Below are 16909 nucleotides of genomic sequence, written 5' to 3' on the forward strand. Positions count from 1 at the left end.
AATCTGCAGGTGCATTGTTGGTTCTTGCAAAATACTTAGCAGTATGTTGGAGTCTATCAGAAACATTAAGCAAATATATAACCCAGAAGAAATCTTTAAGATGGGAAACTATACACGAACATGCAGACAAAAGTGTGATAGAGAGGGATATATTGGTAAAAGCAAAACAAGGCCTTCTTTATATTGTAGGGCCTCACCTTAGCTGTCACTAAACAAGGGAGAAGTTTCACTACTTAAAGAGCCATGTATAGTTCAGAAAGACAAGATAATACTCCATAAAAATGCTTGTTTACCTGATTTAGTATTATCCAGGTTTGTGAATAATGTTTCTGAAAAGTGGATTTAGACAAGGCTGCGGAAAGGACATATTTTAACAGATATGGTTTATATCAGGATACATTTGACAGGATGACTGAGTGGTTAAAATGGAAAAAGGAAACATAAGTCAGGAGATAATGATGTAGAAATAAATATTTCATATATAAGAAATGTATATAAATTTCTTGCTCACGTAATGCATCTTTTATCAAATATGCATTTTTTTAAATTCAAAAAATGCTCTAAAATGAAGCAGCAAGGCCAAGACTATGAAATCCATTTCTCATACACAAATCCTTGGTGAATTTGCCTCTTTGGACTGTCAGATACTCACTATCGCTTTTTACAAAGACTTTGATGAAAAAGCAAACATGCTTTCTTCTGTAAAAGTATTTTTAATGTAATAACTTGTATATGAATTTTCCAAATTTAAAAGATAATGTGGCATTAAAATGAACAGAAGAGAGAACCAATGTATTGCATTATAAATTGAGGTGCTTTTAGAAGCCAACACTTATCACTGATGAGCCACATCTGAAGTAGAGGGGTTGAGAAAAGGGGTGAAGATGAGCGGAGGGTGGGGAGAAGGGAGAATGTACTCAGCTGCAGAATACCTAAAGAGTTCTGGGTAAGAGGCACAGGTAACAGCACTGTTTAAGTTTCTGAAGGAGAATCAGGTTTGCAGCATCACTGTGTAAATGCATCCATTGTTTATTTTTATAGCCTGAGGATAACCAAAGCAATTCCTCTGCGTATTTTGTCCTGAAGGCTAGTTCCCATTGAAAATGTATTAATGTAAATCCTGACAATTTTACTGGTCTCCATTTCTACTATTCTCCTCTGCATGAGAGCTCTAACAGCCTATCTTGGGTGTTCGCTGCTCTTGCAAGAACTCGTAAGGTCTGCTTATACAGTTGCAATTCTCTGTGCTGAAAACTTTCAAGATAAAAGTCAAGTGGAATAATTAAAAGTTGCTTTGTGGTGTATTTTTTGTGTTGTGCTAATCATTGGACAGCACGTAGTCAAATGTGAGCCATCTCTCTAAGAGTTACAGTCTAGAATCGAAGGTGAATAGGTAGTGCAGTAGATATTGCAAAACAGGGTTATATATATTTTTTTGAAAACTGTTATATATAAATGCTAGTTCTAAAACTTAACTGCTCTGAAGAGAAGCTCTCTTTTCTAAATCATCTCATTAAATAAAAAAGTGTTGTTCTGCCTTCTAGATTAGTGAGAGAGGGGCTTTTTGTACCTGTAACAAGACAGCACAGGATCCATCAAGGTGAAGGATACGCACTTTAATAATGAGATCTGAACCAGAGTTTCGTGCTTGAATACTAATCCTATCAAAGTAAACCCTGGTTAATCTTTCATCATTGAAACATAGGCTCCCACTGCAGGAAAGATTTTGTTTCCTGGCACCCTTCCCATTTGCTTTGGGTCATGTAGCGCTCAGAATACTGAATACTGCTAAAGCTTGAATAGTTGTGAATATTGTTAGCTGATGTGATGCCTGGATTAAGTACATTGCTATGGCTATGTGATTTACATGTAAATAGAGAGATACAGTGAATCTTGCAGTTCTTCTTTGCTCACTCTCCCCAAGTCTATAACCGTCCCCACCCTATTTAATGTTGTATAGTACCTGCTCTGTATGTTACTGAATAATTCTGACACCAACAGCAGACCATTCTGAACTGAAGAAAAACAAGGAAGTGAGCTATGTTATTTAAAGGGTAACTATAGCCATAAATTATTTTGAATAGTTTTCAGCTGCAGATCATGGAGGCTAGACACAGTTGTCAACTGGCCGTTAACAGAGATGACAAAGTCTGGCTGCAGTTACTTAATACCATCTTGCTAAAGCTGCTATCATAGGTAGACCCCTTATATTGGTTTTGGTGATGTGCAAGTTCAGTAGTAGGGCTCCCTCTTACTGGGAGTTAAAAAAATCTTATGATTGATGTATCTTATTTCCATTTGTCTCCACAAGTTCTATTACGCAAATACTTAGTGGTGAATCTGGAAGAGAGATTTCTTGCTAGTATTTTTACTTTGTAAGAAAATGGTCATTCTTCAAATTTTGATTGTGTAAGAGAGTATAGGTGGGTAGGCTTTAATATTAAAGAACTGGATTCAGTCTGTAACCTCTTTGCATCCTTAGTCATCAAAACACTTTTGCGCCATTCTGTAATGTTTGAATATATGATCAGTTGTCTAAGCACATTATGTGCTTGAATATGAGCATATCTGCATGTATTTGGAAGACAGAATAGTGAAATGAAGGCGCAAGAGAGTGTGTTGCTCCTTTTAGCTGAGAATCATTGTTTCACCCTTTGCTTATTTTTCTGTGTAGCCATGTCAAATTGTCTTTTTGTATAGCAGGCTTGGGAAAAAAAGATTGGATTCCTTAACTGGTCGTGAATATCCATTGTTCTTTGATAATTCAAATGACAAAATGAAGATATAAAACCTTGTGAGTTGGATTTTAAGCCATTACCTGCCTAAAATATGTAGAAAGTAGCTTAACATAGGAGACGAATTATCTTACATCTGTCTGCTGCAGTGTTTTTAGCACATTTTTCTGAAGCGTCTGAGCTGCTTGCTGTTGGATGTACAGTATTGTCCACATTGCCCTAAAATGTGAGTTAGTATGGTAGCTCTTGTATTCTTGTAAACTTGACCTGAGCTTTGAGCAGGAAAGGCTCAAACATAAGTTGTATGAGCATTGAAAATAGCAGCAAAAACCCTATGCTATAGCATGTATTTAATATCTATAAATTATTCTTATGGCTTGTGGAGATATGACAGGTACCTTATCAGTTTAAGTTAACCCACTGCATCGAATAGCAGATGGTCAGAGGAGGATTACTCTGTAAAAGATGAGAATGATGATTAGCCCTATTGTGCATGTTATCTTTAATGGTAGGTATTTAACCTTGATCTCAGGTTGGTATTTCTATGTGGGGTGGAGGGTGAGCTTTCTTGGAGGATTTTAGTGAACTTAAATGTTGTGTAGATACATAACAAACAATAACTTGTGAATAATGTTGGCATTTTTGATGCTTTGGAAAGTTTAGGCCTTCAATCTTAAATAATTTCATTATCCTGCAGCCAGATGCGCAGCTCCACTGTAGCTGCCTTATTGAGCATAAACTGTGGCTGGAGCATACAGGTCAGCTATTCTGTTCTTAAGGGATTTTCACAGATCAAGAATCTTGTGCATACCTTCTAATATTCCCCACCATCTCCATCAATGAGCACTAATGCTCATTTTCCTTTCATGCTCCTTGCTATTCCTTCTACAGTGTCTTTAGAATAGAAGCAAAAGTTACTGAACTTAAATATTTTTCTAAACTACTTTCTTTTACAACTGAACCCTTAGTCTTCTATGGAAACAAGTGCATAAATGCCTCCTTTTCTGGAGAAGCAGACAAATAATGCAGACAGTAATAATAATAAAGAGATAATGATAAAATCCTCATGAAAATGTTTTCATCAAGATTCAAGCCAATGGCTTTGAGAGCTTTGAGTATCTAAAGGGAAGTATGCTCTTCTCAAATAATTGTTTTCTAACTATGGGCAAACGAGCATCTTCACTCTGGAAAACACTGAACTGGGTTTCTAAGCTCTGTTACAGAGCAGACTTCTTTACAGCAGAACAGCTTGTAGGAGAAGAAGCTTCAGATAGAGAGAATGGAAGGATTACAATGAAGTAAATCTAATGGCAAAGGATTTCAATTTTAACTGAAAAATCTGTGGTTCTGTTCAGATTGATTGAGCAGCTACTGATATTAGGGGGCTACCACATTCCTCATGTAGAAGTGGCTGAAATCTTTCTTAGAAGCACAAAACAGCTGTGATGTTTTACTAGCAAAGCAAAATGATAATTACAACAAAGCTCTCAAGCTCTCCAAAAAATGAAGTGTTTGTTGGTTTTATACACAACCTCATTACATTTTGCAGTCCAGTAGCAAAAGATTGGAAACCATTTTAACAACAATCTGTTAGTACAAGAACATGGGAAAATGCTGTTCTAACTGGTGATTGCTAGGGGGCAGTATTTACTAATAATATGTTTGAAGTGCAGTCATTTAACTAAATGAATTTGATAGGCTATTTGAGGACTTCAGGTCAGATATGTGCAGTGCTCCTTTTTCATCTCTATTTTTCAGTTTGACCTGTATGGTGAAATAATAAAACCAGTTTTGTGGGTTTTCTTTGCTTTTTGTAACTAAATTACTTGTAAGTATTAATTATAACCTCCGTAGCTTGTCTCAGAACATTATATTTATAAAAATTAGAAGAAAAAATTTCTCATCAGTAAAAGTTTGTCGAATACCTGCTATTTAATTACAATTTGACCTATTTTTTGTTGTAGCTTGTTAGAGGTTTGGTGAGGATAGTTTATAGCAAAGCATTGCTTTGCGTTGTGGTTACCTTTTAATAATCTCTTCAATATTTCAGATTTTACCTTTGCATGTATGTCCCTGCGTATCTATACACACAAGATACAGGTGTCTGTGTGTGAAATTAGGAGAAAGTGTTGATCTATTTTGCTAAAATGTTTTTATAACATAAATGTATAGCGGGAAGTAACTACTTTCAAATTCCAATGAAGTAATGTATTTCCAAAAATGATTCCCACAGAAGGTACATCTCAGAGCAAAGAGGAGCCTCAGGCTCCTAGGAATGCTTGTTTTCCTAGTGCATGGAAAGCAAGATGTTCCATGTGAGTAAGCAGGTAAATGGGTATTAGCTGATCACAACTACTGCTGGGAATATTTCAAGGCACAAAGGGATGTTATTATTCAGTTCAAAGATATACTCAGGAAGGCAGTATAAATAATAATAATAATTATTATTAATTATTATTATAATATTGTAAGATTGAAACAGTGAGAGGGATGGATTTATTTTGTTTGATTTTAGCCTTAGACTCAGTTGGAGAATTGAAGGCCGATCTTTATAAAACTGCTTGAATATTGGAAGTGCTGAACAGACTGGTTATCTCAGGTTTGTTAGTCTTAAGGACAGTGTGGGCTGGATACTATCAGATACTCAGATGAAGATGTAGGAATAGAATTTAGAAAGTGTGGTGCTAAAGAAACTTGCAACAAATATGTGCATTGTTTTGTCAATGCCACAACCAAGTTAAGAGTTTATGGAATGAGGGGTGAATTATTAATGTAGTATAAATTATGTTTTGTGCTTCACATTTGTTTACTTCAGGGAAAGCGTAATGGGAGGACTAACTTGCACTTTTTGTGAGCTAAAACGTAATATATTAAGCTTTATGTGTAACTGTAAATCTTCAGAAATGGAAAACAGAACTCATGAGCTATGTAAGTGAGTAAAATGTTAACAGTGCTAGTCTGACTCTTGTATTCCTGACTCTTGGAAAGTCCCCTGAGAGGAACTTTCCATGCTGTTTGACATTTCACAAAAATAGGTTTTGTTGCCTTCAACATAGTGAATGCTTTATTCAAAATTAAGACACTCTTAAGGTATCATACTTAACTGCTCTGATGCATACTGAATTGTAATAAATACTTAACTATTCTAATGCATATTGTGTAATGAGTACTCCAGGCTGAAAGCCTTGCAGAGACCAAGGATTTTTCCATAGCCATTACAGTCAGCACAGGTTCCCGTGCTGACTCACAGTAGTGTAAGTGTTGAAGCTGCCTCAAATCCTTCAGATGACACCTGTCTTGAAATGTCAACTTGCAGCAACACAAATGCTTGAAGTGTTAATAACTGACAGTATATGTTTGAGAAACTATTTTTACTGCCTTTTACTGAAAAGTATGCATTTTAATAAATATGATCATAGAAATATACAGGTATTTTTCCATTGGAAAGTATGATTTGCGCTTAATTATTTATTCAAAAAAGGGGGGAGGAGGGTCTGTAGCAAAAATATATATTGAATCAAATTGGTTTGTATTTGTTCAGGCTTTCCTCACTAATTCTGAGTTAGCAGTATACATATGTAAGGCGAGAACTCTGGCAGTCTAATAGAGCAGATGTTTGAGCTCTTTAAGACTTTACAGAGACTAATTTTTTGCAAATATACTGAATTTTTTCTTTTATTTCAGCATCACAAAACAGTAATAAGAGATGAGAATGGAGGATTGGGGGAGGAACAAGCTTCTTTTGAGGGGCTAGAAGTTGTATGATGATAGTTCAGCCATGGGAGTTATTTCCTATTTTAAATACATAAATGTCAAGCTGGGTAATTTTTTGTGTTGTAGAAAATTGACCCAAGCAAAAACTTAGTGTGACTCTTAATAAAATGTGAGTTTTTGTTCTTTCTTTTTCCCCACGCCTTTTGCAGCTTTATGCTATTCCTTGGTTTCTTACAATGTTTACACGTGAGTATGCTTTCTTTTACTGACTAAATTTTCTTGTGTTTAATTTTTCTTCTTTTCCTGTGGAATGTTCCCTTCAATTTTAAAGGGAAAGGCTTCAGTCTTTGGTAGCCTGCAGGTTCAACTTGTAGTTAGCATTGACAGGAACACCCAGGATTCTTGAAGCATGTTGGTCATATGCTGGAAAACATCTTTATGACTTAATGCATATCTCAACAAACCCTTCTACCCTCCCCCCCTCCCCGACCCACTTGGAGGGGGGAGAAGTTATGGTTTTGTTTGAGATTAAAGTTATGTATCTCTGGTGTTTAAGTGTAATTTTTTTCCTTTTTTTTTTTCACATAAAGCCTTCCTAATTATGGTGTAACTATCATTTAGCAGGTCAATCATTATTTGCAGGAATGTGTATGTTGTGATTTGAGTCTTAGCAGTGCCTGTCACATTGCACTTTCTGCCCTAATTTGACAATTATTAACATTTTCTTATTTCTGAATGAGCAACAGTATTAAATTTGAACTGAACAATATTATGCATGTGGCATTTAAGGAATGTGAAAAGGAAGCTTTATCTAGTGGGGAAAAATATAATAAAAAGATCTCTACACCCACCAACCCCTCCCCCTGCTTCTCTGCTCTGTGTTCCCCTCTCCCATGGATTATGGTAAGAAAGATAGTCACTTTGCTTATAAAAGCCAAAAAAGCAAGCTTTGTTTTATTATACCTTAACATATTTTTATTGTGTAGTACTACTGTAGTATGGTATTTGTGCATGTGTATTTGGAATAAAAGGAGCTTCATGATATGATGAACTTTTCTAATAAGGGAGGAGAAAGAGTTAACAAAGTGAGTCTAGAAAGCTCACTTATCTTCCTTAAAGATATCAGTACTTTTTTTCTTTTTTTTCATTTCATGTCAGCATTGGCAGACTTTAAATTAAAAAAGAAGTGGAGAGGGGAATGAAAAGAGCTGAAGGATTACTTCTCTGAAATATCGAAGAATTTAGGGTGATTCTTGACTGTAATTCCCTAAGTTCTAGACTAATTCTTTCAGTTATCTGTTCTTCTAAATCTTCAGGAGAATCACCCCCTTTGGAAAACTGAGAAAATGGTTTCTTTGGCAATGAATGAAAATAAAATGTTGGAACTACTTAGCTGAAAGAGAACTTATTTTAGGAGAGCTACCTTCAGTTTTTTTTTTTTTTTTTTTTTTTTTAACTATAGGCCTTCCTCCCTATTTTTCCTTTATTTTGCTGATGTTTTTGCTCTGTTCAGCCAATTTTCTTCTCTAATTTTAGGTAGTTGAGCTTGCTGATTCACTGAATGTCTTCATGCTATTGAAAAACTGATATTGAAAAACTGTCTTCCCACATAGTTACGTTGTAGCAAAAGAAAAAGAAATTGCCTAATGAGGGGAGGCTGTTTAAGACCTGAAAACCTGAACATTTCTAAGTATATGATAACGAGATATTGATGATTTACAGAATAATAAATCTACGTATGAAAATAAATTAAGTTTAATCTTGTTTAATCCCAAATAAGAAAGCAATAACCATGAGATAGGTTAAGGGGGGGGGGGGGAGGAGAAGAGAGAAGAAAAAAGAAGGCTGTACAGATTACTTACTCTGTGTGTTTGTGTGTAATAATGTTTATGGAGTTTTTTGGTTTGGTTGTTTTGCTTGTTTGGTTGTTTGTTTGCTGCTTACTGTTGTGTCTGTTTATCACACAGATGTCTTTCCTTTGCACAAAATTTTTCACCTGTGGGATACATTACTGCTTGGAAATTCCTCCTTCCCATTCTGTATTGGAGTGGCTATACTTCAGCAACTAAGGGATCGACTTCTGGCTAATGGATTCAACGAATGCATTCTCCTTTTTTCAGACTTACCAGGTATAGAAAAAACTAGTTCTTCCTACTTTCTCTCTGTTCCCCCAGTGTCTTGCTGTTGAAGGATGTGCCTACAGGTACATATGTATATATATTTCAGACCTTGCATGTGTTTTGGAATGTTGTTAAGATTTAGGTAGGCTCTAGATAACAGCGAGAGGAAGGTGGTGGAAGTCTTTTTGCTGTCATCAGAATGAACTGATTTACCTCATTATCATTTCCAGGTGAATTTTGGAGTACTTCCTTGTGCAATTTAGAATGATTTTAAATAATTCATGAGTACTGAACTCTTTAAGACATAGGGAAACAGTGTAGCTGGCTGGAATTTCTTACTGAAGAAGTTTGCTGCTGTTCTGAACAGTTTTACTTTGCTGGTACAAGTGATTTTTCTTTCAAAGTTAATTAAATGTTTCCTGTGGAAGTAAATAATATACAAGAAGTATGGAAAACAGTTTAGAAGCTATTAAAATTACTCTGTTTTAAGGCAGTTAGTATTTGAAATGTAAAGCTTTCAAAAGAACCCTTGCAGTCAGATTGGAGGCTCCATAATGATTGTACAGAAGTTCTGCCGTCCTGGACAGTGGGATTCTGTTGACATATCTGTACAAACAAGTGTGGCATCTTTTTTAAAAGAGCGCGGTTAACCATGGAGTTTAGGTTTTATTAGCAAGCTTCTGGTGAGAAACTAGAATGCATTTGAACTAAGTAAGTTCTGTAAACTGAAAGATGTGTTTAAATTTGTGGTTACCTAATATTTATTGTGAATTTGAAGAGTGTTTCACCTAGAATATATTCCTGTGCTTGTATTACTTCTGCCTCTCCAATCCAGAACCTTACTAATATAGTCAAGGTCTTGGTGGGGTCTTAATCTTAAGAGGTGGCACTGTTTTAATTGTCTAGCTTTTTCTTAAGAGAGCTTTTAACTTTTGTATGGATTTAGTGGGCTCCATCCATTTAAATGAATTATCATTCATTTAAACAGAGGTCATTCTTTTTCTGAAGAACTGAATGACAGAATCAAGTTTGGAAGAGAGTTTAAACTGAAATGCTCTTTTAAGTACAGCAGTCTCCACAGCTGCAGGATTTTAAAAGGCTAGTAGGATATGGCACCAAGCAGGCTCTCTGTTCATAGTTCCATAGGTCAGCCTGTCAGGTTCAGCATGTTCTCACAGGTGAAGCAGTGTGGTTTCTCTAAATACCATCGCAGCTCTTGTCTCACTGTATGCCCTTGAATGTGTGTCCAGTTTCAAATTTCTGCTTTTCTGCTGCCTTTCTGTTCAGTTTCTACTATGCAATTGTTACTATATTTTCCAATTTATAAGAAATTTAATTAGGCTACTTCATTTAATGAGATCTTTTTTCAGTTTCGGTCTATATGCTTAGTCATTTCAAATGCCCTTATTAAACTTAACTGGCTATCTTCAGATGGTCTGAAAGGTGAGTGCAGAATTAAACAATCTTTTCTCTTCCCTCTCCTGCTCCTCATCTGTTAGCTATGTATCTTGGCTAAATATAGGTTCATTAATATTTTACTTATTTTCTTGCCTAAAGTCATTTCTCCTGATATTTTTTTCCTCGAGTGGTTCTAAATTATATATTCCAGTTTATGTTGAACCAACTGATTTACTGAGAGTTGAAGTACTTCGTGCTAAGGTCATGTATAAGAACATATTACTTCTCATAATGCATGTTTATGCAAGTAAAACTAAATCGATAAAATCTGTAGTATTATAATGTGTGTGTTTTCTGCTGATTATGGTTTATGTTGACTGCTAACATTCTAATAGGTAACATTCTAGTAGAATGGTGTTAACTTCTGAAAAGCATTTTTAAAATGTTGTTGATATCTGCAATGTTTTTGAATGCCAGTAGTGTCACAATTGAATATTGTGAGATTAATGCAAAGCATATAAACTGAGGAAAGAATGAAAATGAAAGTACTAGCGTGACTTAAAATGTTACAGGGCTAGCTAAGACTTTTCAATAGTTTCTTTGAATATATAATTTTTCATGACCTTGTGCTTTTTCTTTCTAACCTAAGTCTTACTTCTTATGAAGAAGTATTGGCTACTTAGGCTTTTGGCACCAATGTCTTCCAACCAGGTTATTCATTATCTTGGTTAAAATAAATTGTGTGCCATGCCTGGGAATTTACTGAAACTAATTTACAGACAACCTTTACCTAAAACTGTGTCACCCTGGGGAGGGGCTTTTGTTGTTCGGAACATCTGCGATAATTTCAATCTAAAATCAAATGTTGCTCAACAGCCTGAAACTCCTGTGGGTTTTGAGCTTTCTATACACCCGAGTAGCTTATCTCAGGCTGCCAGTGAAAGTAACTTACCTTCCAGTCTGATAAATCTATTTTACTGCAGTCTTGCAACTTTATGGAACACTCCTAAACACATTTCTTGTTGCTACCCTGTTTCCTACCCTGGTTCTAAATACGCGTATCTTTATTTTGAGGTCACTGCACGTAATGCAGTTTCAGTTATTGTTTGACGAAGTAAATGATAGAAAAAGAAGGGACACAATGCTATTATTGATTGCTTGGTCCTGAAAATCCTTTACAATGCTCATCTCGAGGCATTGACTGTATTTTAACTGTATGATGGGCATTACTTGTTATTTTCAGTTCTCTCTTACCCAAGATTTCATTTTCTCCAGAATAACATTCCTTTATGGTTACTATTTGTTGCCTATGGCTTCATCTAAAAATTGACTTCTGTGACCAGGAAGAAAAAATAAAAGCTAATTATAACATGCTACTTTAAAATTCCAAGTATTTGAATTTTACTGAGATGATGATACAAGAAAACTTGCTCTTTTCTTTACTTGGCATAGGGAAATTAACACTGTATTTGAGACTGAATTTTGACTCTAGGGTAGTATGTCACCATGAATTAGAGAAATGCAGAGTAGTTCTGTGGTACTTTATGTAGTTAAGTGATTCTGCCATCCTTAAAATGTTTTGTCAGCCTAAGGTAATTTCATCTGAAGAAATGTTATTCTTGCAACTTTGGCTGTCTTTGGCAGAGGTTTATTTGACCTTGACAGGTGTTAAAGTAGTTGGGCATTGAGATGATCTATATTTCAGTTGTATAAAGGTTTCTCTTTCCTCAGGATATCATGTCGCCATAATTATGAAATCACTGTGCTTTTGGGTAGATTTTTGAGTCTAATCTGGCAATGCAAAAATACTTACAGCTAAGGATATTTTGTGTATGTTAGAATATGCCCATGCCCAAGCAGATTACTAGGATACAAAGTAGGAGATACAGAATGTTCTGTGGATATAGTTCATCCAGTCAAGTTAAGATGCAAGATTTACAAATCTGCCTGTAAGTCTTCTACCTGTATAATTGTAAACTTCTACTGAAGTGAGTAGAGGGATTACTTTAGACTTTGCTTCAAAGAATGATTGTTGTTTGTCCTTGTATTCTTTCAAGTGATAGAGTTGACAGTTACTCTTCTCACAGTGTGTAAGGAGTCCATGCATTAAAAAAACATGCCATAGCACTGACTGTGTTTTTGCTGTGGAACGCTGTATTATGCTCGGGACTTGTTATGTTATGAATTGGCTTTTGACAATTCTGTCTTCTACTAAAAATAGTTTGCTCGAATGGAGCCTGTGACATTACAAGTTTTACATCAAAAAAATGTAAATAACTGTGTTGTACCCACATAAATGCTTGCCCTTATCTTCTGTAGTGGCAGAAAAAAAATGGTGGTCCTGATTTGTGGGATTTTGTTTTGTTTTGTGTTTTATGTTTATTAATAGTATGTTGTCGTCAAAATCATATTTTGGACCTTCCGTTTCTTTTAGAATTCCTTGACCTTGATTGCTTATGAATGGCAAAGCCCTCATTTTTCATCTATATCCTTTACTCTACTTGAAAATTAGCTATAGTCGTAGCCAATGTTATTTCAAGGGTATGTTTTTATCTTTGAGAGCTGTGGATTTAACAAACTTCTTCCGTATTCTGATGCCTATACCTGTAATTATAGGGAGAACTGAAATGATGTGTTGCTGAACAAAAGGAATTTAGTTTTCGTTCTATGTCAATCACAATGATGTAGCTGATAATGATGTAGTTGATAAGACTTGTGATTAAAATTATTATTCCAAATTTGTAGGAGCAGCAATGCTACTCAGAATTTAAGTGCTTTGGCAATATTGAGTTTTAAGTATTCTCATAGGTGAGGAATTCTTTTTGTAGTATTTGACAGACTATGGGTGGTTCCAGAAAATACATGTTTTAATTAGTAATACTGGAAAACCCATATTACTGTAATAATAGCAAAAATCCGACTTCATTCCTGATGCGACTGTATAAAGGAGACATTAAGAGACTGCTATAATATAGGTAAAATTATATTGTTTATGAAATTACTACCCCAAGGGCTTTTTTTCATGCTTTCATTCCTTCTTTCAGGGAAAGTATAAAGATACATTAGTTCTTTTCTCTTTGTGTTTGCAAAACTTTACCTATAAACTTTATTCAAACTTTATTCAAAGAATATAAATGTCAAAGAAGATACGGAGCAGGTAGCGTTTCAGACAAACGAGCAAGACTGACCCTGGAGTCTTTGCAAATTCTTTTCATGTAGTTTTGAAATTTAGCAAATCTCATCCCATTTACATGATGCAAAGAGAGCAAATATATTATGCATTACCTTTGTTTTTCCTTTATCTAAGTGTGACTTACAGGAGGACAGTGTGGCAGGGAAATGAGAAGTTAATGATGATATGCCGCTACTGTGGAGTGATTCCCAAGGTACCATCAACATAAGCCCAACTCTGTGCTTCCAGACCAATCGCTACCTGTTGTAAGCCAGTTTGAATGTGTCTGCATCCTGTAAATCAGCAAATCCGTAATCTGGATGGCTGTTTCATGTCTTTAGTGCTAACCAGGTAGTTTTACTTTAAAACTTTCTGCTTTACTTACATCTTTAACATTTTTCCTTAAGTCTGTGTGATAAGGTATGCTGTGCCTTGTCAAAAAAAACATGTGATCATTGTAGCTCAACTTGGTTACTTTACTGAGTTACTGTAAGTAGTACAAAGTCACTGGCACCTTTTTTTTTAGGAAATAGACCCAAGAAGGAAGCATCTGGATGTTTACAGCTCTCTGCAAACTGTCGAAGAATCCCATAGACCAATTGACTCAAGCCCTAACTCAGCCCAGCATGGGGCCTGGCAAGCAGATCTTCTTTCAGAGGGATGCAATCTCTGCCAAAATTATCAGGGAAATACTGAGTTTCGTTATGGTGTTGAAAAGGGGTCAGGCAATCTATGAAAAAAATGAAACAGATGCTATTAGAGAATAAGTAAATGCCTAACCTAGATATGAGAATAAAATCACAATCTGTACTCTCAACTAAGCCTTGTTCATTAGTTCATACCATAACCTTATCTTCTGTATATATTTGGGGGGAAGAAGGGTTTTGTTTGTTTGTTCTTTCCTTTTATGTCGCTAAGGAGTGTGTCTCTTTGCTGTCTTTATTCTAGTCAGTGCTTCTAAAGGAAGATTCTCAGGTGCCAAGTCCAGACAGACTGGCTGTGGCAAAGCAGTCCAGTGCAACAAGTTTCTGCAGTAAGAGAGTCTGTTGCCATTAGAGTGATATACCAAAAAGCTGAATTCCATAGCAAAAAAAGCCATATAAATGCTTAGAAGGATTATATCCAACTCAGAAATGAACTAAGCATTAAAAAATAGTGGAAAACCTGCACTAATGTTGTATGGTGCAGTTCAGACAGATGTTTCTGCCAACAGCAGCAAAATCAGATGTGCATCAAAGAAATAGCCAAATTTACCATACATATATATATATATATAAATAATACCTTGATAGCTACCACTTTACTTTCCACTCCTTTTCTTCATAAAAACCTGTATCTACCCACATCTGTGGCAGTATTTATTGACATTCGTAGTTCAGTTGATTTAAGATTTGGTAGAAGGAATAAATGGCAGTTGGCCACCAAGTCCACACTGAATTTGCACATATATGGTGCCTGTTTCCATTTAAGTTATTTTATTCTTTATCTTCCTCTTGGATAAAAGTTAAAGCTTTATTTGAGATCAAAACACCAACTTTGAAGAGGTTGAAAGAGATACAGTGGAGTTCTCCATCTGAGTAGAAAAATCAAGGTAATCTACTCTTTGGAATAAGGTCTAACTTTTTATCATACAATTTTGAAAATATAGAATGTTCTGTTTCTTAGATTAAGGCTCTAGGGGAGAGAAGACATAACTGCTCTTCTAAAAGGGAACTTTTCTCATAACTTCAGCAATGAAGTCTTGGCTCATGGCTTTTTTGTAACTTGTCTGGGTTCAAAATCTTTGTCCTTTATGAAAGATGACACTGCAAAGTGATTTATCGTAGAGTTAGTGGAGCTGGTCTGCTTTTCCAAATTACAGTACATCTGAAGGAAAAAAACATATTTTGGTCTATATACTATACTGTGCATGATGATGGTAGTGTAACTCCATAATATAAAAAAATGAAATAAAAAATGTTAAAAGATATCTGAAATAAAATGTAAATAACATTTTTCTTAACACATATAGATTGGACTGGTATTTATGGAACCATGTTAATCTCAACATATTCCTATCCTTGTTATGCTGGAGGGTTTTTTGAAATACAAGTGGCAGGTGTATTTTATAATGCAATTCTGAAGATTTATTGTTGGTAAATAGTGGCATTTATGAAGTAGAAACCGTGCATAGCTGCTGGGTTTTTTTTTTCTTCAATTTCTTTTATTTTTGGCTTATAGCCCACTGTTGGTTGAAAGCCGGCTTTGGTACAGAAGCAGAGCAATTTGTTAGGGCACACCTGCTCACCAAGGCTGTTCTGTAGTGTCAAAATCTAAAATTGATGTCATTTTACCTAAAGCTCTGAATTCTTTAATTATTCACATTTTCCACTTCTAGCTACATGAGCCACGCAGCTCTATGGCTTCTGCCTTCTTGTGACTGTAGAGTAATGTTAGTTTGGGTGAAACTCTGAAGAAAAAAAAGCTCAAATGCTTTATTTGGTTTTAATTTGTCCTTGCTGCTCTGTACTTATCACTTGCAGAAGAAAATCAAATTATATCCTGTAGCAATGGACTGTCTATCTAAAGATAATAGTAGATGATAAAAAGGGGAAAGGTGGTTTCGTCAGCAGAATCTCCTCAGTACATGTCGTAGAATCAGTGTGTATTGTGCAACTTGCATCTCCTGTTCCTTGATACAAGCTGTATGTACTCCTCATAGCAAAAGGGGGATTTGGAGAGTGGAATGGTACATGGCTATTAGTCACGTAGGCTTTTGTGCGACTTTACCCGGGGGGGGGGTACAAGTAGGTAGACCTGGCAAATGTAACTGCGTTTTTTGACATTGGGACATGAAATTCTGGATACTTCTATCTTAGCTTTGCTTCTTGAGTAGTTGAACTATTTTCTTTCTACAGAAGTATTTCGGGAAAATCTGCTCTTTTTTTTTTTCCAGTTTTACTGAAGTTATGAGCATACCAATTGGTTCAGCATCTGACTAGTGCTTAGAAAGCAAGAGTTTGCACTTGACTTACTTCATTCTAAAACTGTGGAAAATGTTACTGATAGAGCAAGGTGGCTAATAGGGTATCTTTTTTTTTTTTTATCTACCTTTTGCAGAATGCATTTGTAAAGATTTAAATGGTTTTCCCACTAGTCTTCTACTTGTGAATTGAGGAGAGATTTCAAATGAGTTGCAAAAATAGATGGAAAGATGATACTCATTTTCATTTTTTTCAGGAAAATGAAAATAACAAGTTATTAGTACTATTGATGCTGAGTATTTGCAGAAGGTTTTGGTGGCCAAATGAACCACTGCTTTGAAAAGTTGGGGAGAAGGGGAATTGCAGAGGGGGTCTTGGGCTCTAAGAAGTACTGCAGTGTTAAAATTCCTCTTTAAAATGTATGTTATTAGTACGTTTCTGTGTGATTGTAGATATATTTTTGGTATATGTATGTCAAGCCTGTTAATAGAGACATATACCTACTTATGCAGAATTGCACAGACACTGCAGTCTGATAGCCAGGAAAATATTTAGGCTAAAATAAAGACTGAGAAAGAAGAAATAGTCTTTAAGTGAATTCTTAGCTCTATCATACTTTGATTTCTGTCAGTTCCCTTTCATTTACTTACCCATATTCAAAGAACTTACATTCTTGCAAGTTTGCAGTAAAATTCAGGACTCTGGAGTATTATGATGAAGGACATTGAAGGACAAAACTTGTTCAGGAAGGACATGATTGGTATCCAAACTGGGAAGGGCTTGCATTGTATGTGAAGAATGCAGCCT

The 16909-nt window shown here is 35.5% G+C and overlaps 1 protein-coding gene across 3 annotated transcripts in view; it reads left to right on the plus strand.

The window, feature by feature from the left end:
* The window catches only part of TBCK (TBC1 domain containing kinase), a 105199-nt gene that overhangs the window by 48192 nt on the left and 40098 nt on the right, over positions 1-16909 (plus strand). For all 3 annotated transcript variants that reach the window (XM_062574904.1, XM_062574906.1, XM_062574907.1), the window contains 2 exons: positions 6659-6695; positions 8417-8578. In XM_062574904.1, the coding sequence (XP_062430888.1) occupies positions 6659-6695; positions 8417-8578 (199 nt within the window). The remainder of the gene's footprint in view (positions 1-6658; positions 6696-8416; positions 8579-16909) is intronic.

Source organism: Rhea pennata, chromosome 4 (genome assembly GCF_028389875.1).
Source record: "Rhea pennata isolate bPtePen1 chromosome 4, bPtePen1.pri, whole genome shotgun sequence".
Classification (NCBI taxonomy): Eukaryota; Metazoa; Chordata; class Aves; order Rheiformes; family Rheidae; genus Rhea; species Rhea pennata.